Genomic DNA, 24981 nt, shown 5'->3' with positions numbered 1-24981 from the left:
AATGTATTCCATGCAAAATATTGTGAGCATGATATGATATAAAAGTGATTTTGTGTTTAGATGACTGATCCAATATACACATTATGTATTACTATCCAATAATATACATTATGTATATACCAATATTTTATAATCCAAATGCGTTTGATCCCAGTCATTTTGCAGAAGGAATACTCAATGCTGTTTAAATGTGATACAGACATTGAGTGTTAACTTAATTGAAATATTGCATAGCAGTATCACTGTTTTGGTAATAGCTGTTCTTGGACCTTTTTGCAGAGTCAGGAACCCGTTCATTTTCTGAAAATCTTACAGGGAGTCCAACTAATATTTCTACCAGCAAGTCATTGAGAAATAAGCTCTTAGTATTGTTCTGCTTGTTTTTTTTCCAGAAGTCAAGTGATACAGAGACTCTGTGAACATGAGGAGAGTAGTCAATGTGGAGAAATCTTCTCTCCAGATTATATTGTGAAGAAGAAAACTTGTGGAGTCAGATCACATAAAAGCCATGCATGTGAAGTCTTCATTGGTCATCTATCCATAAACATACCTCTCATTGCTGTCACTGGACAAAAATCATATGAGTACCAGGAATATGGAGAGAAGCCACATAAATATTATAAGGATCCTAAGAAAACCTTCGGTTGTGCACAATCCTTTCAGAAGCATCAACGGACTCCCAGTACACACAAACATCATGAACACAAGCAATATGGCAGTGCTCCCAGTCATTCCAGTGCTCTTCAAATACAGGGAAGAATTCACACTGGAGAGAAACCCTGTATGTGTAAACAATGTGGGAAAGTTTTTAAGTGCCTCAGGTCTCTTCGGAATCATGAAAGGTCTCACCCTGGTGAGAAACGGCATCAATGCAAGCTGTGTGGTCAAGGCTTCAGAAAGCGCAGTTACATTCAAATACATGCAAGAATTCACACTGGAGAGAAACCTTACGTGTGTAAGCAATGCGGGAAAGCCTTTAGATCTTCCAGTTCTGTTCAGATACATGAAAGAATTCACACTGGAGAGAAACCCTATGTATGTAAGCAATGTGGGATAGCCTTCATTCGTTCTAGTACTCTTCAAATACACGAAAAAACTCACACTGGAGATAATCCCTATGTGTGTACACGATGTGGGAAAGTTTTCAATAGTCACAGTTCCTTTTACAGACATGAAAGGACTCACAATGGACAGAAACACCCTGAATGTAAGCAATGTGGAAAAACCTTCAGTTGTTCCAGTTACATTCAAATACATGCAAGAACTCACAGTGGAGAGAAACCATTTGTATGTAAGCAGTGTGGGAAAGCCCTCAGTGGTTCTAGTGCCCTTCGGTACCATGAAAGGATTCATACTGGAGAGAAACCCTATATATGTAAGCAATGTGGGAAAGCCTTCAGTGGTTCCAATTCCCTTCTAAAGCATCAAAGGATTCACACTGGAGAGAAACCCTATGAATGTAAGCACTGTGGGAAAGCCTTCAATGGTTCCAGTTATGTTCAGATACATGAGCGGATTCACACTGGAGAGAAACCCTATGAATGCAAGCAGTGTGGGAAAGCCTTCATTTATTCTGGTTCCCTTCAGCTGCATGAAAGGACTCACACAGGAGAGAAACCCTATCTGTGTAAACTTTGTGGCAAAGCTTTCAGTGCTTCTAGTTCCTTTCAAAAGCACAAAAGAACTCATACCGGAGAGAGACCCTATGAGTGTAAGCAATGCGGGAAAGCCTTTAGTTCCTTGAGTAACATTCGACGACATGAACAAACTCACAGTGGACAGAAACCATATGTGTGTAAACAATGTAGAAAAGCCTACTGTGATCGCAGTTCCCTTAGAAAACATGAAAAAACTCACAGTCTGAAGAAAACGTATGTGTGTAAGTAATGAGACAAAGCCTTCAGATGTTCTCAAATAGTTTCTTCAAATACATGAACTCACTGGAAAGAAGACCTGTGTATGTAAACACTGTGGTAAACCTTTAATTATTCCAGCTTCATTCAAAGCCATGAAAACAAAATGTGAGAACGTCTTGTTATCACATGAGGTTTTATAAAAAAAAAATTTTTGCTAGGGCATATTAGTTTTATAAAATAATGGGTTTCATTGTGACAATTTCATACCTGCATATAATGTTCTTTGATCATATTCTCCCCATTAGCTTCTGTTGCCCCTTCCCTTTCTCTTTTCTAATAGACCGTCTTTATTTTGCTTTCATGATGGCATCCAGTTCCATCCATTTTCATGCAAATGATAGGGCTTAATACTTCATTGTGTTATGTACCATATTTTTTTTTTATTGTGGGGGGAGGTCGGTTCTGGGGCTTGAACTCAGGACCTCATGCTTTTTTTCTGATAGGGTCTGATATTTTTGCCTGAGCAGTTTTGGACCACAGTCTTCCTATCTGCCTCTTGTGTATCTGGGATTACAGGTTTGCCTCACCACACCCACCTTGTTGAAATGGATTGGCTAGCTTTTTGCCCAGGAATGCCTAGAACTATGATCCTCTAATCTTCATCTCTCAAGTAGCTGTGATTATATATACCATCCATACAACATTTTCTCTATGCATTCGTCTTCTGACTGACACCTAGATTGAGTCCATATCTTGGCTACTATGCTTTTTTTTTTCCTGATGGTACTGTGGTTTGACCTCAGGGCTTCACGCTTGCTAGGAAGGCACTCTATCATTTGAACCACTCCACCAGCTCTTGGCTATTATGAATAGTACATTACAAACATGGGTATGTGAGCATCTGTAAAGTTGCTAATAATGATACATTTGGGTGTATACTCATACAAGGGAGTCATATGGTAGTGCTGCTTTTAGGTTTTTGAGGAAACTCAATACTGATTTCTGTAGGGGGTGGACTATTTCACGTTCCTACCAGCAGTGTATAAAAGTTTCTTCCTCTCCCCTCACCCACAGTCTCATCAGCATTTGTTTTCCATTTACCTCTTCTCCAGATTGTCATTCTGACCGGTCAGAAGAAATCTCAGTGGAGTTTTGATGTTAATTTCCCTGATGTTTCATTTCTTTGTTGTAATATTGTCCATTTGGTTTTTTTTTTTTTTTTTTTTTTTTGGTGGTTGGGGATTGAACACATGGCTTCATTTCATGCTTGCTAGACAGGTGCTAGACAAGTAGACTTGAGCTACTTGTGCTGGGCATTTTTGAGATAACATCCTGCAAACCTGTTTCTCCTGCTGGCTTTGAGCTTCGATCCTCCTGATCTCTGCCTCCTAGGTAGCCAGGATTACGGGTGTGAGCCACCAGCACCCAGCCATTTGTACTTCCTTTGAGAAGTGTCTGTTAAGTTCATATGCCCATTTAATTGATAACAGTTTTTCAGTTCTTTATACATTGTGGATATTAATCTTGTGGAAGATTGTAAGGATTTTCTGTCATTATCTCTTCATTCTATTCATTGTTCTCTTTGCTGTGCATAAGCTATTTAATTTGATGCAATCCTATTTGTCAATTCTATTATCTACTAAGCAGTTGAAGTCCTGGTCAAGAAATCTTTGTATTAGTATCTTGAAGATCACACAGTCTTTCTGCCACTTAGGAAAAGGTGTAGTGGAGAGTACTCGCATCAATATAAATAAAGCATGTGGAAACACCCATAGCCACCACTGACCAATTCATAGATAAAAAAGGACATGTTAAAGAGAGAAACTGTGACAACAAGGTGTTTGGGTGTACCTGTAGGAATGTAGGTCGAGTTAAAACTTATGAATGTGAAACATACAAGAAAGTTGTCAGTCCTACAAATATTTTCAAAGTCCTGTCAACATTCCTTATGTAGCAGAATACTATAAACAAAAGTAATATGAAAAGCTTGATGAAAAATGATTTCAGTGGAAGCTCCAGAAATTTCACACCCTAAAGGAAATGTTTTACAATGTATAAATACATGTTGTGGTTTGATCTTGCAGTACATAGGTGGACTGTGTAATTCTTATTTTCATTCTTGAAAATAAACCTTGAAAGTGACCTAATTGTGTATATTTTGCTTATGCAAAAGTGTATGAGTTTAATGGGTGGTGTCTTGAAATCAAATCAGTAATGTGTTTGTTTCCTTTCATTTTGAACTACATTAGAACCCCAAGTGAAATGAAGTGTCCTTAATTTGCCATTCAGTATAATGTTTATGTTGTTTTAAAATGATTAATGAACCATTTAAAAAGGCTCTTGTTAATTCTTTGGCTTTTCCTAGTTGTCCTTGTGTGAGGTTTGACCTAAACAAATGAACAATTTTCACGTGGGTTTCCTATTTTTTTATTTTTGTTTTCTTCAAATAACATTTATGTGCATGCCTTTTAGACTTAAATAGTATTTAGCCAAGGTTCAGAGGAGAAATGGTAGTACACTCAAAACGAGTGAGACTGACAAAGGCTCTACAGATGCTCAACAGATGGTCCTCACGGAGTGCGAGTGGCATGTGGAAAACGAGCCCAGCAACAGCCAGGGTGATGTTCTTTGTTAGCTGGGTAGTTTTTGGGGGTAGGAGTGAGGTGCAGTACTGGGATTTGAACTCATGGCCTTATGCTTGCTAGGTAAGTGCTCTACCAGATGAGTTATGCCTCCAGCCTTTTTAATGTTTTTCAGATTATCTGACATTGTGGAGGACAGATGAGCCCATCTAGCCCTGAAAAGCTATAATTACTTCTTAAAAGTCTAGTAGAGCTTGTTTAGAAACCCACTTGGGAAATGATTTTAGGGAAGTAAGGACTTTGAATACCATTTCCATTTCTTGACAACTTAATTTGAGTCACCAGCATCCACATCCATGTACCAGATAGGGAATTTGACATTTTTCTAAGAATTTATCTGTGGTCTAAAATAATACAAACAATAAATACCACCTATGTTATGTATACATTATATATTATGGTCTAAAATATATGCAATAAATATTGCATATATATGATATATAATTTTTTATATATTTAGGGTTTTTTTTCTGTGGTGCTGGAGATCAACGTTGATATCTGGAGCATCAGGCAAGTATTCTGTCACTGAGCTACTACGTCTCCAGCTTGTTTTTATCTTTTGAGACAAGGAGTTTGTCACCAGGGTGGTCTTACATTCATGATCCTCCTGCCTCTGTCTCCTGAATGCTGGGATTCCAGGGATGTGCTACCACACTGGCTTGCTACTTTATAATCTATTTATTTTTGCTGTGAAGTTGACAAAAGGATGTTTTGTTTCTTCCATCTTGAAGTTCAAACCCTTGACTGGGGTTTGAACTCAGGGTTTCACACTTGCAAAGCAGGCTTTCTTACCACATGAGCCACACTGCCAATCTAGTTTGCTCTGGTTATTTTGGGGTGAGTTCTCGTGACCTGTTCTGTCCACACTGGCTTTGAGCCACTATCTGGTATCAGCCACCCAGATAGCTAGGATTACAGGCACGAGCCACCAGTGCCTGGCTGATGGAAATATTTTATGTCTTAAAACAAGGAAAATATTGACAAAATATATATGTTTGATAAAATGCTCATTCTCTGTTCTACAGAGTAAAAAATTTGGTGTCTGAATACTTACTGCATAAGAGTAAGTTGGATTTCTTAACTTATGAAATTTCCATGTATAACCATTTATGTAATGTTGATTTAATTATATCTGTGTATCTCACTGGAACTGTGTCATTACTTGCTACTCCAGGAAAATATTGTTACGTAGACCTGAGATTTATGCTGATTGCTCTTGAAACCATCGTGAATATTATTTTTATGTGTGTGGCTCAAAAATTTTCATATGTACTTAAAAACTGAACATGTTTCTTCATTGATGGAAGTGTTTTATTTCCTACTACAAAATTAGTATATCAAAAGTTCTTAGGTGTTGTTCAGGGAAAAAACACGGAAGTAAATTCTGTGTCACCAAATTACTCCTCAGTTGAAGTATGACAACACAAACTTAAAAAAAATACTCCTTAGAGATTCCAAATGTTAGCATAAATTATCCCATCCTTTTACCTTATTACCTGATATATCCTCCATTCCTTAGTTCTTTTGAATCTCTTACATGTAGTCTTTTTAAAGTTGTGGACAAAGTTAATTTAAAAAGTTACGCAAGCTGGTCACCTGGTGTTGAACGCCTGTAGTCCTAGCTACTCAGGAGGCAGAAATGAGGATCAGAGTTCGAAACCAGCCCTAGGCAAATAGTTCTTAAGACACTATCTTGAAAATACCCAACACAAGAAATGACTGGCTTGAGCGGCTTAAACAGTAGAACACCTATCTAGCAAGCATAAGGCCCTGAATCCAAACCCCCCTCTCACAAAAAAAAGTTATACAAAATTATTTTGAACACCACAACAAAAGGTATTTTTATGTTATTATTTATTTTAAAAGTACTGTGCTTTAGACTCAGGGCCTACACTTTGAGCCACTCCACCAAACAACCATTTTCTGTGATGGTTTTATTTCAAGATGGGTTCTCAAAAACTATTTTGCGCAGACTAGCTTCCAACCGCAATCCTCCTGACCTCTGCCTGTTGAGTAGCTAGGATTATAGGCGTGAGCTGCTGGTGCCCAGATGTAATTTTAGTTCTTTAGCATCATGGTTAGAAGGGAGCAGCTCAATTGTACACAATGAAGACTGGCAACCTGTCAGTGATGGGGTGATAAGGATGAATGATGGTTCCTGCAGTGGGACCATGGGTGAGAAAAACCAGCCCCCCATAAACCCTTTATCATGTGCAAGTATGTGCCTCTGGATGGTGTGACCACACATGCTGTTAGGTGATAACAGTTGCTCCAAAATAACTTTTAAGTTAGATGTCCTAATTAGGCATAGAGCTGTTAGCTAGAGTGGAACCTTGTACAGCATTCTGAACCATCTAAGCTTTTAGATAGTCTTTCTTGATTGTTCCTTCATAATTTTAATACATGTGAGTATCCTTACCATAAACTAGATTACCTTCAAAGAACTGTACCTACGGTGCAGAATGATTCAAGTGGTAGAGTGCCTGCCTAGCAAGCCTAAGGCCCTGAGTTCAAAGCCAGTTATACAAAAAAGTACAGTTTACAATGTTTAAAACTAAATGAAGTTCCCAGGAAAGATCAATCCTTGGACCCTGACTCGTATTTTTGCAAGCATTGGTTGTGCTCATTTCCACCCCCAACATTTACTGAACATTTAGTGTAGGGAAAGAAAGGTGCCCAAGACATAATTTCAATCGTGGCAGAATTGCCATTGTAAGTTCCATTGAAATTGCACTTGTAAAACATTTTACTGCTACTGCCTTCCTGGTTTACATAATTAAAATGATTGACCATGTGGAACTCAGGGCCACAGGGTTTGTTCCTTCATGGAATTAAACTACTCCCTCAGTGTTCTTTCTGTCTGGCATTCTAAATTGTCACATCTCTCATTCGCTGAACTTTGCCCTCATGTGCTAACTGATAGTCAAATCTTAGCAGAGATTAATGTCCCTTTTGTGAACTTCCTTCTGTCCCCCCTTCCTGTGTACTGAGTGTTGTCCCTCCCTCTCCCCTCAATTTATACTTCAAAATAAAGCCCTACAATGAAACTTGATGGAATTTGGGGTTGGGGTGTAACAGTGAAGGGATTCCTGAATGCATGAGGATGGGTCCTCGCAGTGTGGTTAGACTCCTAAGGAGAGGAGAGTGAGTGAGATTGTGTCACCTGTGAGGACATAGCAAAATGCTTCCCACTGGAAAGCTATGAAGACAGCCTTCACTGGGAACCAAGTTAGCCAACCACTGGAAGCTCCCAAGCCCTGGAACGGTGAGGATAATGTGTGAGGCTCTCATGCCCTTGGTAATGTGGTATACAACTTGAGCTAGACACCCATCCAGCCTCATGTCTTATATTAACCATACACTCTTATGTGCACCGAGGGGGTCCAACCCAGGGCTGTGCACGTGCTAGGTAGGCATAGCTCTACTACTGAGCTACTTCACTTGGTTTTTTGCTATGTGGCACAGGCTGGCCTCCCTTGTGATCCTCCTGCTTCTGTCTCCCAAGTGCTCGAATTACAGGCATGTACAACCATGCTCAGTTCAACCATATCATTGCATGTAGAACTTGAATTGGCCTCAAAGCCTCCACTTTTCCATCCCACCCTTGTCATTGATTCTCAAGTAGCTTTCTATTTTTTTCCCCCTATGATACTGGAGTTTGAACACAGGGGCTACACCTTAAGCCACTCCAGCAACCTTGTTTTGTGAAAGGTTTTTTTGAGATAGGTTCCTGCAAACTGTTAGCCTGGGCTGGCTTCAAACCTGGATCATCCTGATCTCTGCCTCCCGAGTTAGATTTCTATTTTAGGCAGGGCTCAGAGGAGAAATGTGTAGCACAAAAAAAACTACAGTGAGGAAACAGTTAATGAAGGAGCTACTTAGAAAATTACAGATAAAATTTCAGATAGCCCATGTGAGGTGCAGTCCATGATGAACCCAAGCCACAGCAGATATACGTTCATCATTAGCCCTTCAAAAGCAGTTGGAAGAGAGTTCACTACCCAGTAGGACCTGTGCCTTATACTGTAATGCAGATTCAGCCAGAGCTGTGGCCTGGAGTAGAGGGCAGCAGGCTGCCAGGCAACTGCATGAAGACACTGACATCTCTCGTCCTACTGGCTGGTTTCCTGTTGGCTCCTCCCATCAGGTGAACCTATCAGAAGCCAGAGACTGGGAGTGTAGTGTGGCATTTACTGGTCAGCTTCCTGCCTCACAGGGTTGGGTGGGAAGATAGTGCATTACCAGGTAAGTGGGCCTTTGGGTGTGTTTAGATCATGAGGGCCATGTGCCCACGAGTTGGTTGATCCCACTCTACAAAGGGCTTGCAAAAAGTGAGTTTGCTCTTTCTTGTCCATCTGTCTTCTGTCAGGACAGGACACAGCAAGAAGACTTTCACCAGGTACCGGTGCCATGATCTGGGACTTCCCAGCTTCCAGAACTGTGTGGAAATAAATTTCTGGTTTTCACAGATTTCCCAGTGTCAGGTTTTCTGTAACAGTGGCACAAAGCAAACTAAGGGATTAAAGGGGAAAAGCTGAAATGGGGTGTTATTAAAACATACACCTAAAAATGTGGGTGTGGCTTTGGAACTGGTAATGGACAGAGGCTGGAATTATTTGGGGATACATAGACACTGAGGAAGGAAATATTTTACATAAAAGCAAGTTATTCTTAATAGCAACACAAATCATAAAGGAATAGCTCTTGGGACTGGGGATGTAGCTCAGTGGTAGAGCACTGAGTTAGCATGAGCAAGGCCCTGGGTTTGATCTGCAGCACTGCAAAAAAAAAGCTCTCAAAACATTTTTGCTCTTAGGTCTCATCACAGTATCTGTGGAGGAACCTAAAAGACTTTTAAGTTGATTTAGCTAGTTTTAACATACTTAAAAAAAACTTATTTAGTTGTACGTACATTTTAATTTATGAATATTAATATAACATTTTAATAAAACATATACATTATTCAAAAATATATTCAGGTCTGATTGTCTTTTTAAAATGTTTTTTGCAGCACTGGGGTTTGAATTCAGGGCTTTGTGCTTCCTAGGCAGGCACTCTACTATTTGAGCCACACTCATTGTATGAATGTCCTTGTAATGTTTTTTGCAAACTTGTTTAATGTGTGCCATCAAGAAGAGAACTCTATGTGCATCTTCATTCAGTCTGTTCCAGTATTGTTTTCTGGAGCTACTGAGGTTTGAACTGAGGGCCTCACACTTGCTAGGCAGGTTCTCTACCACTTGAGTAACTCCCCCAACCCTTTTTTGGTTGTGTATTTTTCAGGATAGGGTCTCGAGAACTATCTGTCAGGGGCTGGTTTCAAACCATGATCCTCCTCATCTCTGCCTCCTGAGTAGCTAGGATAATTGGCACCTGGCACCATTATGTTGTTTTAATTGAAGAAAATAATTTTTCAAATATTACTGGAAAAGTAAGTACTTCATTGACATCCAGAATGTGTCTTACTATGTAGCCCAAACTGGCCTAGAACTCGTGTTCTTCCTGTCTCTGCCTTCCAAGTTCTGAGATTATAGATGTGCACCACCATGCATGACTCCTAAATGATGCATTTGTTTGATGATTGCTGGCGCAAAACCCTGAGAAACACTGTGATTCTTGCCAGTTGACACTGTCTTTGCAGCATCATCCTCTCTGTCACTGACTCATATATTCCATCTTGGCTCATCATTTGTAGGTAGTGATGTTGTCTCTTCTTTCCAATATTTATGCAATTTTTTTTCTTCTTCTTCCCTTATAGCACAACACACAGCTTACAGGTCAGTGTGAAAAGAGCAGAAACAGCAGTGAGTGTCCTTGGGTTCTTCCTGATCCTAAAATGCATGTAAGTTTCTCCATTCAGCATGCTGTGTACTAGTTTCCTGGTACTTAGGTAAGCAAGTCCCTTTTTATTCTGTGTTCCAAAGAGGCCTTTTAAAACTCAAGAGAAATTACATTTTAGAAAACACATTTTTTCCAAGAATGGAGTAATCAAGATATTTTTTGTTGGTGGGTAGTATGAGGCCTATGATAGGTTTTCTCATGCTGAGCCCCATTGTCATTAAGAAGATTAACCACCACCTGTCAGTCATGATAAACACTGTCTTAACACACATTTGTCCTTGACTAGGAAATTTTTACCCTGCATTTTACAATATTGCATGCATACATAGCTGAAATAGATCTATATCCCCCTTAATCTCCTTTTTTTTTGTAGGACTGGGGTTTGAACTCGGCTTCATGCTTGCAAAGTAGGCACTCTTCCACATGAGGGACACCTTTAGTCTATTTTACTCTGGTTATTTTAGAGATGGGGGTCTCATGAACTATTTGCCCAGGCTTTCCTCAAACCTCAATCCTCCTGCTCTCAGCTTCCCAAGTAGCTAGGATACAAGTGTGAGTCACTGACACCCAGCATCATAAACATTTTCTTTGGCGGTGCTAAGGTTTGAAATCAGGGCCTGGAGCTTGCTAGGCAGTCACTCTACCACTTGAACCATACCCCCCAGCCCTTTTTGTGTGTGTTGTGTAATTTTGAGATAGAGTCTCCTAAACTATTTGCTCAGGGCCTCGGACCTTGATCATAGCTAGGATTATAGATGTAAGCCACCAGTATCTGGCATTATTTTCTTGATAAAATGTTTTGATAAATAAATGGAAATCTGGACTGATGGAGTTGCTCAAGTGGTAGACTGCCTGCCTAGCAAGCATGAAGTCTTGAGTTCAAACCCCAGTATCACCAAAACAAGAAAAAAAGCTTTATATTCCCTCAAAGTACTATTTTAGGAAAAAATGTTAATTACTTAAATTATCAGTTAATTCTACATATTGTTAATTAATTTTATGATTTATTGTTGAAACAATATACCTATATAATAATATACTTTGCATGAAGAACATACAAACCCCACAGAATGGGAGAAAATCTTCGCCAGCTGCACATCAGATATAGGATTAGTACCCAGAATATACAAAGAGCTAAAAAAAAAAGCTAAACACCAAAATAACAAATAATCCATTTAATAAATGGCAAATGAATTAGATAGTTCTCAGAAGTACAAATGGTTAATAAACACATGAATAAATTTTCAGCATCCTTAGCCGTAAAGGAAATTCAAATCAAAACCACACTGAGATTCCATCTCTCCCCAGTCAGAATGGCTATCATTAAGAAACAAACATCAACAAATGCTGGTGAGGATGCAGGGAAAATCAGAACCCTCAAACACTGTGGGTGAGAATGTAAATTATTGCAGCCACTGTGGACATCAGTATGGAAGTTCATCAAAAATTTACAACCTGCTGGGCACCAGTGGTTCATGCCTGTAATCCTAGCTACTCAAGAGGCAGAGATCGGGATCGTGGTTCAAAGCCAGCCTGGTCATACAATTCAAAAGACCCTATCTCAAAAAAAAAATCACAAAAAAGTAGGGCTGGTGGAGTGTGGCTCAAGGTATAGGCCCTGACTTAAAACCCTAACACCACACAAAAAAAGTTACAACTGGATCTCTATACCATTTGGGTATATATCTGAAGGAGTGTAAATCAACATATAAGAGTATAAGTCAGCTTTCATGTTTATTGCAGCTGTCTTCACAATAGTCATGTTTTAGAATCAGCTTCCAGACCCAGCAATCAATGAGTATTATTCAATCGTAAAGAAGAATGAAATTATGCTATTAGCAGGAAAATGGATGGACCTGGAGGTCATTATGTTGAGCGAGATAAGACAAGCCCAAAGAGCCAAGTGTCATGTTTTCTCTCATGCGGAATCTAGACACAAAACTGATGATGATGATGATGGGAAGGAGGAAGCATGAGTGTAAAAGGGAGACTGGGAAGGGGGAATCAGGAGGAAGAGAGTGGGGAAGGGAGAAAGACTGGGGGTATAAAAATGATCAAAGTACTTATAAACACACACACACACACATATATATATGTATATGTGTATATATACATTCATGTAGAGGTGGAATAATGAAACCCACCAAATACTATTTGGGAAAGGGGATGGAGAGAGGAGGGTTATGGGAATATTATGAACTTGTTCAAAGTACACTGTACTCATGTATAGAATTATCACAATGAAACCTCCTTGTACTGTTAATCTATCGTAATAAAAAATGAGAAAAAAAATCAGATTTGAACAGCTATTCCTTTCCTAAGATTTGTGATTTTTAGCATTTCTATCTATATAATATTTTGCTTTGAAATTAAAAGTTTTCTTATGTCCTAACACAAGGTCAGTTTTTTTGTTTGTTTGTTTTGTGGTACTGGGGTTTGAACTCTGGGCCTCACACTTGCTAGGCAGGCACTCTACCACTTGAACCACTTCACCAACCCTTTTAGGTGTTGCTTATTTTCAAGATAGGTTCTGGCAATCTATTTACTCAGGGCTGGCTTTGAACCATGATTCCCTCTGATCTTCTCCTGAGTAGCTAGGATTACAGATGAACCACTGCTACTTAGCTTAAGCTCAACATTTGAAAAAGGTGTATGTTTGCCTGAAAAACCACTTATTCTCTGTCTTATAAGGTATCTAACTATATCTAGAACGAAAGGTTGAATACTATTAACTATACAAGATTCCATCAAGATGAGCTGGCACTGTAGCTCAGTGTGCACAAGGCCCTGGATTTGACCCCCAGCACTACAAAGTAAATATAAATAAATAAATCCATCACTCTGAAAATTGGATTTCTGAATTTTGGCTTAAAATTTGCAAGTACAGGACTGGAGGCATGGTTCAAGAAGTAGAATGCATGACCCTGAGTTCAAACATCAATACTGCCAAAAAATTAGCAACTATAATAATTTATGTATTGATTATTTATGTATTTACAACTCATTGAAGTTGTGTTGATTATATGTTAGCTGATATTCTAAGGAAATAGTTATAGAGATTTTAAAAAATTTATCCTGGTTGGTGCCGTGCTCTGCTACCCAGTGTAAATATCATTATTTGCATGCCTATAGGTTTGTGTGGCTTTTTAAAGTTCAGTGTACATTTAAAAACTGAAAGATTTCCTTACATCCAAAATAATCAGACCGTGCTTGCAGATTAAATTGATTATGACTCAATGTCATTCAGCCCTATCATTCAAACTATAATCAACATGTTCTCTGTTGTCTAAAAGACACAAATATGACTGGTTTATTTAAATGACAATCCAATCATTTTTTCCAGTGAAAATGATAGTAAAGTCTATTAAGAAAGGATTACACATCCAGGCACCCATGGATCAAGCCTGTAATCCTAGCTACTTGGGAGGCTGAGATCAGGAGTGTCATAGTTCAAGCCAGCCCATGCAAATAATTTGAGAGACCCCCTCACCCCCAAAATAACCAGAGCAAAATGGACTGGAGGTGTGGCTCAAAGTGTAGAGCACCTGTTTTACAAGCACAAGCTGAGTTCAAACACTAGTCCCACCAAAAGAAAAAAAAGTAATACACTTCCAATAGGCTGAAAGCAGGTCATCTCTAGAGTGAGAATTAGGGTGGTCAACAACCCAGTCCTATGTCATGTATAACATTTCATTGCCATGCCCTTGAATTTCTCCCCACTCTATTAACCACCCTGATACACTGATGTGAACAGACACTTTTCTATTGCTTTTTGCTGATTGTCATTAAGCTTGTTCATTGATATTCTGTGCAAGGACTGTTATCTGGTGTTCCTTTTGTCACAGTATTGGAAATAGACACGTTTATAGGCAGATACCTGCATTGTTTAGTACTTTTCTCACATATGGAAAGCTTCACTAAATTACATGTCCTCCTTGCACAGGGGCCATGCTCATCTCTGAATCATTCCAATTTTAGCATATGTTCTGCTGAAGAGAACACTTCTGCAGCGTTTTGACATCTTCCTTCCTAGATCTCCTAGGCTTGCTTTTATGTTTATACCCTAAATCAGCAACATTACCCAGATCTGTGCAATAGAAGTTATGAACACCAGTAAGCAAGTTCCTAGAAAACACGTGAGAAATCCTTGACGCTTCAAGTGTGAACCTTGAATTCTGGTAGACAGAGGTGTCTTCATGGTTGGTTCAAGTAAACAAGTCCCACGGTGAGATACTGTGTGCTGTATGACAATGACACATTACATGGGCCACCAAGGAAATCTCTGCTGTATAGGGACAATGATTGTGGAGCCCAGGATGAAATTTATGTCATGGTCATACAGGCTTAAGCTCACCTGTTTCTCCATGAAGAGAGACTTAAGGTTGATCCCACTGAATGGAATTTACAATTAGTTTAAAATAGCAATTTTTGTGTTTACATAGCAAACTACACATCATTTGTCCTGAAGCATGAATTCAGTCTTTCTCTGTCACTTAGGCAGTAAAAACATCCTGGGGCACATGAAGTGGGAGGAAGTGGGGAACACTTTCAGTCACCACTGGGGAACTCAGAGAAGACCATTGCAGAAGTCATACTATGCTTTGTGTTTCTTTCATTATAACCTCACGAGGATGACAAAAGATAGAATCACTCCTTCCTCATTTGACAGGGAATTCTGAGACTTAACAGTTGTGTAAATCATCCAAGATTACATATCATTGAAGAGCCAGCCTTCCAATATAGGTCAGGTTAATTTTTTTGGATGGAACTAGGGTTTGAACTCAGGGCTTTGCACCCACAAAGCAGGTGCTCTACTGCTTGAGCCACACCTCCAGTCATTTACTCACCACCTTCCCTTCATACATTCACTCTCTTTCTTAAAATTTTTGAGCCAGGCACCAGTGGCTCCTGCCTATAATCCTAGCTACTCAGGAGGTAGAGATCAAGTGGATCAGGTTTGAAGCCAGCCCAGGAAAGTAGTTTGCAAGACCCTATCTCAAAAAAAACCAACACAAAAAATGGCTGGTGGAGTGCCTCAGGTGTAGGCCCTGAGTTCAAACCTCAGTACCCACACCCCCAAAAAACTTTTTTGAGACAGGAACTCAGTATGTAGCCTAGGCTGGACTCGAAGACTCAGTCTTCCTACCTCCACCTTCCAAGTGCTGGTATTATAGGTGGGTGCTACCAAGCCTGCCCAAATCTCTAACTCTTGAATATTTCCATTACCGTTATCATTGGTTCTCTGTTTCTGTCTCTCTCATTGTCTCTTTTTCCCCAGAGTCTTCCCTAGCTCAGAAAGCATCAAGTCAAGGTAAATTCTTTGGAAGCATTCTTGCCTCCACTTTCTTTTTTCACACTCCATGTCAAATCCACCAGCAAGGCAAGGTTGGCTCTCTGTCCAAAGTGTATCTATAACCTGGCCCGTTCTCACTGCCTCTACTACTACCATCCTGGTTTAGGTGATCATCCTCATACATGGATGGTTTTCACAGTTTCTGAGCTGTTATCCCCACCTCCAGCCCTCCTCATCTACCCCGCATTCTCAATAACGATTGAAGTTGAGTCTTTCCTCCACTCAGAACTGTGGTATGGCTTCCTGTCCTACTTAGTAAATAATCAAACATTCTTACAGAGCCCCAAATCCTTATAGCTGGGTCCCCACTACTTCTCTGACTTCACTTTTCCCTTCTTTGGCCACTCTACTCTTGTATCTTGAACTTCCCTCCAACACACCAAGCATTTTCCTGTCTTGAGACTTGTGCCCATTCGCTACCCTCTTGCTGAAACATTCAGCTGTGGACATGTCTCCTCCTCTACTGCCTAAAACTTCTTGCCTGAATATCAGAGCTCGGTGCTAACTCTGCGGGAGCCTCTGTGGCTTCTCAGAAAAGGTAGGGCCCCGCGCGAGGAGGGAGGGACGGGGCTGCGGGGCCGAGGGCGCTTCCCGCAGCGCACGGACGGGCTCACGCACCCAAGTGCACCCGGCGGCGCGGTGGCCGCACCCAATCCCAATCTCCGCCCCGCCGACCCGGCCAGCGGGGGATCGCGGGGGGCGACGGCTGCCAAGGCCGCCTGAAGCGCTGGTGGGGGACAAGAGGGTCCCCAGGCCAAGGGCCGGGCCCCACCGGGCCCGCGAGCCGGCTACGCCCGACACCCTAGGCCTCCAGGATGGTGTGGCGCTCCTCGGGAGAGAAGTCCATGGAGAAGGGGTGACCTGCAGGATGTGCCACTTGAAGGTGCTCACCTTGAGCGTGGCCAGCGCGCCCCCGCACACCGCGCACACCTGGCCGCGCCGGCCTCGGTCGTCGTCCATCAGGTAGGTGTCGCCCCGCCAGCGCGGCTGGTTGTTCCGCAGCTGGTCCCGGACTCCTGGCCGTCCCCATCATCCTCCTCTTCCACTGCTGACCCGGAGCCGCCCCTACCGCCGCCACTCCGGCTCCGGTGTCCCCGCCGGGCTCCATGCGCTGCGCTGCGGAGCGGGGCCCGGAGCGCTGGGCGCATGCGTGGGGCGGCCGGCCGCATGGACGGCTGGCTGCTCGCTGGGCGGCGCGGACTGGACCGGGGTGGGGATTCCTGTCTGGGGCCCCTGGGCTCCTTTAAGGGCTCCTGGGTAAACTTAAGGGGGTCGCGCGCTATTTCCTCCTGCCAGTCGCGGGGGGCGAAGAGTCCGCAGCCGATGTCCGCTGCGGACGGTAGGAACACGGACCTGGCCGCTCTCGCGGGCCCTCACCGCCGCCTCCGCGGCTCTAGTCCCGCACCCGAAGGGTCACCGAGGTGGCGAGGGTGCCCGCGTCCAGGGCCACGCGCTTCCATCAAGGCTGCGCTCACGGCCACCGCCCCCTCGGGGCGTCTCAGTGCGGGGCTCTCCGCAGCGGCACTCCCTGGGGACCGCCCGGTGGAGCGGCTGGGGACCCCGCCAGGGGCTCCCTTCTCCCGCGGGAGCTCAGCGCGGGGCCCGGAGAGGACGGGACTGGCAGGAGCCCCGAACTGGAGTATTTTTTTTGCAAGTTTGTTAATGCCGTTAAAGCAAAGGTGTGGAATTTGGGCTTCTTAACTATTGCCGTGTGTCCTTAGGCAGGTCACATCCCCCTTCTAAACCTGCCCTGTAAGAATGTAGCAGTGAAACCGTGTTTATGATCTGCACAGCGGTGTCTGACACACACACACTTTCAATAAATAGTACTTAGGATGCCTTCATGTCAAATTTGCTTGGTGAGTTTGGTAAAGGGGGGGGGCAGTCCCTGATCCTGGGGTTTTAGCCCAGGGTTTTGTGCATCCTAAGCAGGTATTCTACCTCTTGAGCCACACCTCCAACCCCACCTGATGGGGTTGGAATCAGAGGTGTCAGATGGGGAAATGCTTAGTTGAAGTCAACAGCTTTTACTTTGTCCATTTTGGTATTCAGTGAGACAGAGCCCTGGGACATCAGCAGAAGCCCTGTGGTCCAGCAAGGGGCACTACTGGGAGAAGTGCTTCTCCAGCTCAGGGTCATGCTCAGACCTTCCTTCCCACAATCCAGGACTACTCCTCTCTATGGCTACAGCATCCATGAATGTTCCCCATGATTCGTCATCATGGCCACAGCTCCACAGGAAGTGACACTCAAGATATAGAGAAGGGCTGACTTATGGATAGGACTGTGCAATGAGCACAGTGACAAAGCAAATGACCTTTTGTAAACTGCATCTTACTGCCTAGCCTCAGTTTCCCATCATGAAAATGGGTTTAATTGTAATGTATACACCTTTTAGGATGGTTCTCAGAATTAAATAGCACCTACTATATAGGGCAATTGACAGTGCCTGGGACACAGAAAGCACTCAGTAAATGCCACATTTTCAATATAAAATTAATAATTGTGGCCTCTATTGCTTATTTGGGGAATGTAGAGAGGGATCCTTTGCTCTTCTTTGCCTTTGAGGTATTCCCACGAGGCTTAGTGAAATGACACAGAGAAATACTGGGGCTCCAACCACGATATGGATAGCTGTGGTTCTCCAGAGACACAGGACCGGTAAGATACGGATAGAAAACAGGTAGACATTAGGCATATGTTTGTTATAAGGATTGGTTCATGCAATCTTGGAGGATGCAAAGTTCCACCCAATGCCATCTTCACACTGGAGACCCAGAAAAATCAGTGGTGTAGTTCAAATGCCCAAAAGCCTGGCCCCTGCTGGTGTAGGTTCCAATCTGGCCTGAGCAGCAGGGGTTTCAGGGAGAAGGTCAAAGTCCCAGCTTGTGCAGACAGGCTGGGGGAGCATGAATCGTACCTTTGAAAAATTCTAAGTCACTCAACATGTTAGATGTCCACTCACATTGGGGAGGGCTGTGGACTCACTGCACTAATTCAGATGCTGGTGTTTTCCAGCAACTCCCTCACAAACACACCTAGAAATGTTTAGTCAGATAATTGAGAATCCCATGACCCAGGCAAGCTTACAAGTACAATTACACATCACTTGGACCAAGTACTAAGGGCACCAAAAGAGGGAGGACTCCTATGGTTTGAGATATACTTGCCTCATTCGTGTATAGAGTGGTTCTTATCCAGGAGTAACTTGGTTCCTTGGGGGACATTTGAAGTTTCTGGAGTCCTCTTTGGTTTTTACAACTGAGAAAGGAATAGATGTGGCACCATATCGAGCAGGTCAAAGGCTGTTCAACATCTTACAATGCACAAGGCAACCTGTCTCTAGCACTAAATATCAATAAGACAAAGGATGACAAACCGTATTCATTTAATAATCATTTTATTGAGTGCCTAGTGTGTGCCATGCTGTATTCACTTGACAAACATTCATTGAGCACCTAGTGTGCCCTGGATATTTTTCCAGGTATAATCAGAGATATAAAATTGAACTAATTAGACAAGATCCCCAGTCTACGTTTACACTTTGAGGGAAGACATAAATATAAACAAATACAGTGAACCATTTATGCATGGGTTCCACATCCTCACATTCAACCAACTGCAGACTGAAAACATCTGAAAAGACTGGCATCTGTGTAAACATGTAAACAGTTTCCTTGCCATAGTTCCCTAAACAATACAGTATGACAGCTTTCCACGTAGCATTTATATTGGATTAGGCATCCTAAGTCATCTAGACATGATTGAAAGACTGTGGGAGGGTGTGCACAGTTTCTGTGTGAACACTGTATAAGGGATATGGGCATCAAGAGCCTAGTGTTTGTGAGAAGTCCTGCAACAAATCACTCATGGATACTGAGAGATGACCATCTGGATTAATATATAAATATAGTATATATGCTATATGCATATGCTCAAGTCTTTTATACAAAAAGGTATAGTATTTGCATAGAACCTACACACATCTTCTCATAGACAATACTTATTTATTTTGGTGATACTGGGGTTTGAACTCAGGGCCTCATGCTTCCTAGGCAGGTGTTCTACCACTTGTGCCACTCTGCCAGTCCTTTTTTTTGCATTTTTTTTTCAAAGTAGGGTCTCCTGAACTATTTGACTGGGCTGGCTTCGAACCATGATCCTCCTGATCTCTGCCTCCTGAGTAGCTAGGATTACAGGTGTGAGCCACTGGTGCCTGGTCTTGACTCTTCACTTTGTCTTTCTAAAATGGAGCTCCTAATAACAGGGTTGTTATCAGGCTTACATAAGATTTTGCACATAATATGCCTAACAGAGGGCCTGGAATAGACTCTTAATAAATTTAGGATAGGCATGGGTGTCCTAAACCAGTTCTTTTAAATTGTAACAACCTAGGAGTGTAGTTTTTCATTGGTGAGTTTAATCCATTTCCCTTTTTAGTAAATACTGTTGTATCTGGAATCAATTCTAGAATCTTATTCAATAGTCTATTATAAATAAATTTAGGTAATATCTACAAACACATATAGATCTATTTAGCCTATATTAAATATACAAATAGGTACACTGCTTTCATTAAGCAAAAAAATAAAAATAAACAATATGTAGGAACACAAAGCCAGCCAGCCATGATGGTGCACACCTGTAATCCCAGCCCTTGGGAGGCTGAGGCAGGATGTTCTGTCCACATCCATACCTTAGGGCAGTGGGACAGGTTGCTGAGAGACTGAAAAAAAATGTCTGCAGACATTATGGAACACATAAGGGCTATCGAAACTTGTGAACAGGCAGAGTCCAGTTGTGTCCAGATGGATGGGCATACCACCATGGCCACTTGAGTAAAGGGTTTCCAAGTTGGATCTATAGAAGTACTGATGTCTTTCGTTTGCTTTTTTTCTTTGGCCAGAATCCCAAGGAAGAGCTATCTTTGACATATGTGCAGAAAAGTTTTTTCTTTAGATAATATTTGTATGCCCAGTTCTGAATGTCTGTGGGGCATCAGTGTACTATCAGATGATGCCTACCAGATGCTCTTTTATGTTTGTGAATTCAACCAAATTGACAAAGCATTCCCACACACTTTACACGGATACTACCCTTCTTCAGTATAGATTGTTATGTTTGCAGAAAGCCTGGTGTGTTTGAGGCCTTCACACAATTGACACTGAGGAATTCTTTCCAGTGTGAGTTCTTCCATGTCTGTGAAGGGAACCGGAATAAGAAAAGGCTCTCCCACATTGCTTGCATACATAGGGTTTCTCACTAGTGTGAGTTTGTTTATGTCTTTGTCGATTACTCCAGTTAGAAAAGGTTCTCCCACATTGCTCACACACATAGGGCTTCTCTCCAGTGTGAACTCTTTCATGACATTGAAGGGAATAGTTACAAATGAAGGCTCTACCACATTCCTTACATTTATATGGCTTCTCTCCAGTGTGAGTTCTCTCATGTATTCGAAAGGAACTGGGAGAAATGAAACCTTTTCCACACCACTTACATAGAAAGGGTTTCTCTCCAGTGTGAGTCATCGTATGTTTTCTAACGGAACTGATACAAGGGAAGGCTTTCCCACATTGCTCACAAAGATAGGGTTTCTCTCCACTGTGGATAGTTTCATGACATCGAAGGGAAGTACGACTAGTGAAGTCTTTATCACATTGCTTACACGCATAGGGTCTCTCTCCAGTATGACTTCGTGCATGTTGTTGAAAGGAATTGTAATAAATGAAGGCTTTCCCACATTGCTTACATACATAGGGCTTTTCTCCAGTGTGAGTTTGTTCATGTCTTCAGACAGTATTCAAAAAAGAAAAAGCTTTCCCACATTGCTTACATACATAGGGTTTCTCTCCACTAGAAGTTCTTTCATGGAATTCAGGGACACTGGGAAAAGTGAAGGATTTACCACATTGCTTACCCATGTATGCTTTCTTTCTAACATCACTTTTTACATGTATTTGCATGACTTCTGAAGGCTTTCCCATGTGGATAATATTCATATGGCCTCTCTCCAGTGTGAGTTTGTTCATGCCCCAGAAAGTTTTTTGGATAACTTATGGCTTTCCCATATTCCTTATATTTATACAGCTTCTTTCCATATTCCTGATATTCATGTTTACATCCGGTGTGAACAGTAACAGGCACATTCAGGACTGAATGATGAATGAAGACTTTTCTACACACAGGGGTGTCACATGGCTTTTTTCCAAGGGGACTTTTCTTGTTCACAATAGGACCTGGAATCCAGCTGAAGAATTCTTCCCATTGACTACCTTCTTTTTGTTCATTGAGTCTCTCAACCACTTGATTTCTTTAAAAAATAGGAAGCATGTTACAAAGGTTTTGTTTACTAATTATTTTCCAAGGAAAGAATTGCTGATTTCATACACTGTAAGATTTTTGCACATGAATAAACTGACTGCTCTGCAGCAGGTGTGAGAACGGCTACTAATAAGACAGTGGTATTCATACAGGGTGTCTTAGTACATGTTCCATGTTCACTATATTGCAAGCACTGCGTGTCCATGTCACATTTATTGTGTTGTTTTATTAACTAATTAATTAATTAATTAATTTATGAGGAGGAGTCTTGCTGTGATACCCAGAGTGGCTGCAAACTCACAACCTTCCTCTGTCAGCTTCTTGACTCACTGGGATGGCAACATGCACGACCAAGTTTTCCTCACCATTTCACATTTAAACACAATGAAGTAAGTACTCATTATACAAAATAGCTTGGACCAAAACTATTTTGGATTTTGAAATATTTGCATACACAGGATCTATCTTAAAGATGAGTCCCAGTCTAAACATGGAATTCCTATTTGTTTTATATATATCTTATACCCAAAGGCTGAAGGTAATTTCATACAACACTTTTAATAATTATGTAAATAAAACAAAGTTTTTGAATACTGAACAACCAAAGTGTCATTTGTGACATCCTGCCAGGATTCTGTGGCTCCCAAGATTATAATGTCAGGTTTTGGATTTCATAATTCTACATGCTTAATTTGTATACATTTTTAGAGACACTTGCCTGATACTGAATCAATTATAGCTGAGTTTATTTGCATAATTAACTTTGTTTCAAAATTTTCTAGGAATTACCTTATTCTAGAGGTACATTCCTTTTATTTGTGAGGTTAAATTACCTTAGATTTCTCCTGGATATTTTGTACGCATCTTCAATGTTCTGAACTCTGTGTGTTCTTCCTACAATGTAGACCAGAAAAAAATCATCATGAATTATATTATTATAGAAAAAAACATGTTCTGGATAGGTTGGTGGTATAGTGTGGTATGTGACCATGCATGGGTTATTAACCAGATTTACCTGTTCCATATGCCATATCATGGAGCAGCACTGATGAACAAGGAACTCTTGTTCCTTCACTGACTAGTAAGGCAATATGATCACCTTTACCTACAGCAGCCAGGTTCCTGATGGTTTCCAACATCACATCTCCATAGAGTTTCTTCTGGGGGGGCTCTAGCAAAGCCCATTCCTCCAGGGTGAAGGTCACAACCACATCCTCAAAGGTCACGGAGTCCTAAAACATCCCACAGATTTCCAGGTTAAAGGGTCAGCCTCACAATGCTAGAGATGTAGACTCAGTAAGTTCACATGATGTGCGTTTCACACACCATCACCTGTTCACACCCTGTCCTGGTCATAACTCTCCCTCTCCAGCCATTCTCACTTCCTCACAGATAGCATCTGACACTAGACTAGAATTTTTTGGTAAAGGAGCAGCAGAACAGGACACCAATGATGCTGGTGGATCCCCCAATGTCTCTTTGAACACAAGGTCTGTAGCATTTCTCATAACAAAGTCCTACTACGTGGTTTGCATGAGAGAGTCAGCAGCTGTTCTGAGACTGCATATTCTCAGAAAGGTTGAAACCAAAGTTCCACCTTTGATGAGATTTGGGCACTGGTATGGAGGTGAATCTCACCAGCCTAACTGTAAAGACGGGCACAAGCTCCCACACAGTTTATGTCACCAAAATGCTATTTAACTGTTTTTTGTCCCTCTGAATACTTGCAAGCTTCTAACATGCTCATCAGAGGCAACCTACGTGACCAGTCTCAAAGTAGAAACTAGAGAGTGAATGTTAACTCTTATCTATAAAGTTTTACCACTCCCAAAACACTTTGCCAACCACACAAACATTTTATCAACTTTACTGGGTATGATTGTCTGACAGTGTTCAAAATCTTCAGAACAAGAAAGCAACAGCTTGATTAATATCAAGCACAAAACAATGAGAAGCTGGGCGCTGGTGGCTCACGCCTGTAATCCTAGCTACTAAGGAGGCAGAGATCAGGAGAATCACGGTTCAAAGCCAGCATGGGCAAATAGTTCATGAGACCCTATCTCTAAAAACCCTTCACAAAAATAGGGCTAGTGAAGTGACAAAATGAAGGCCCTGAGTTCAATCTCTGGTACCATTAAAAAAAAAGGAAGGAAAAAACCAATTAAAACTCCATGTTATTGTTTGGATCTGGAATGTCATCAAAAAGGCTCATGCATTGAAGGCTGTGTTCCCAGTGCAGCAATGTTCAGAGGTGGGGACTTGGAGAAATGATTAGATGACAGCTCTGAGCTCATCAATTGATTGATACATTAATGGACTCAATGGATTTAACTGAATGGATTTTGGAAGGAGGTGGAAAATGTAGCAGTTGAGGCCTGGTTGGAGGAAGAAGTAACAGGGACAAGGCCATGAAAGGTATTTTTTGTCCCCAACCCCACAGGCTATTTCCCAGCTGCCATGTTGAGCAGCCTCCAACACTGCCACCCATGGCCACTGTTTTGCCTTACATGGGCCCAAAGCAATAGAGCCAGCAGATCATGGACTGAAACTTCTAAAATCATGAGCCAAGATAAAGCCACCTTTAAGTTGCGTTCCTAGGTATTTTGTCACAGAAGTTGAAAACTGACTAATACACTCCAGTAGTCATCACAGTATTAACAGAGGGATTAACAAGTATATCATGGGAAGGGGAAACTATTTAATGGGTCAACACAAAACTGAAAATTAGTTCATGGAGTAGGCATTCCACATTAGAGGCAAAACGTAATTTCATTATTGTACAGGAACAACCTTGTTTGTATTTAATCCACAGAGGAGTGTGCAATGTATTCCCCTCCTCATCGACAAATGTAAAATTATACACTAAAATGGGAAAGATAGAGCTTGAGGGCATGGCTCAAAGTGGTAGCGTGCCTGCCCTGCCTACCAAGTGCAAGGCTCTGAGTTCAAACCCCAGCACCACCAAAAA

General features: G+C 41.6%; 2 protein-coding genes and 1 non-coding gene across 3 annotated transcripts in view; 1 reads left to right on the top strand and 2 right to left on the bottom strand.

The window, feature by feature from the left end:
• The window catches only part of LOC141416652 (uncharacterized), a 48686-nt gene extending 38437 nt beyond the window's left edge, over nt 1–10249 (top strand). The window contains exon 6 of the mRNA XM_074053802.1: nt 393–10249. Within this exon, the coding sequence (XP_073909903.1) occupies nt 393–1887 (1495 nt within the window). The 3' untranslated portion in view covers nt 1888–10249. The remainder of the gene's footprint in view (nt 1–392) is intronic.
• Nucleotides 10250–14237: 3988 nt separating this feature from the next.
• On the bottom strand, nt 14238–14339 carry LOC141417017 (U6 spliceosomal RNA). The gene has a single exon (XR_012441651.1). It is a non-coding gene; the product is annotated as a U6 spliceosomal RNA (small nuclear RNA).
• Nucleotides 14340–20842: 6503 nt separating this feature from the next.
• LOC141416080 (uncharacterized) overlaps nt 20843–24981 on the bottom strand; it is a 36980-nt gene continuing 32841 nt past the window's right edge. The window contains 3 exon segments of the mRNA XM_074053239.1: nt 20843–21635; nt 22847–22907; nt 23029–23245. Of these exon segments, the coding sequence (XP_073909340.1) occupies nt 20843–21635; nt 22847–22907; nt 23029–23245 (1071 nt within the window).

This window comes from Castor canadensis, chromosome 14 (assembly GCF_047511655.1).
Source record: "Castor canadensis chromosome 14, mCasCan1.hap1v2, whole genome shotgun sequence".
NCBI classification, from domain to species: Eukaryota; Metazoa; Chordata; class Mammalia; order Rodentia; family Castoridae; genus Castor; species Castor canadensis.
The sequence above is the reverse complement of the archived record's forward strand: the minus strand, read 5'-3'. Positions and strand labels throughout refer to the sequence as shown.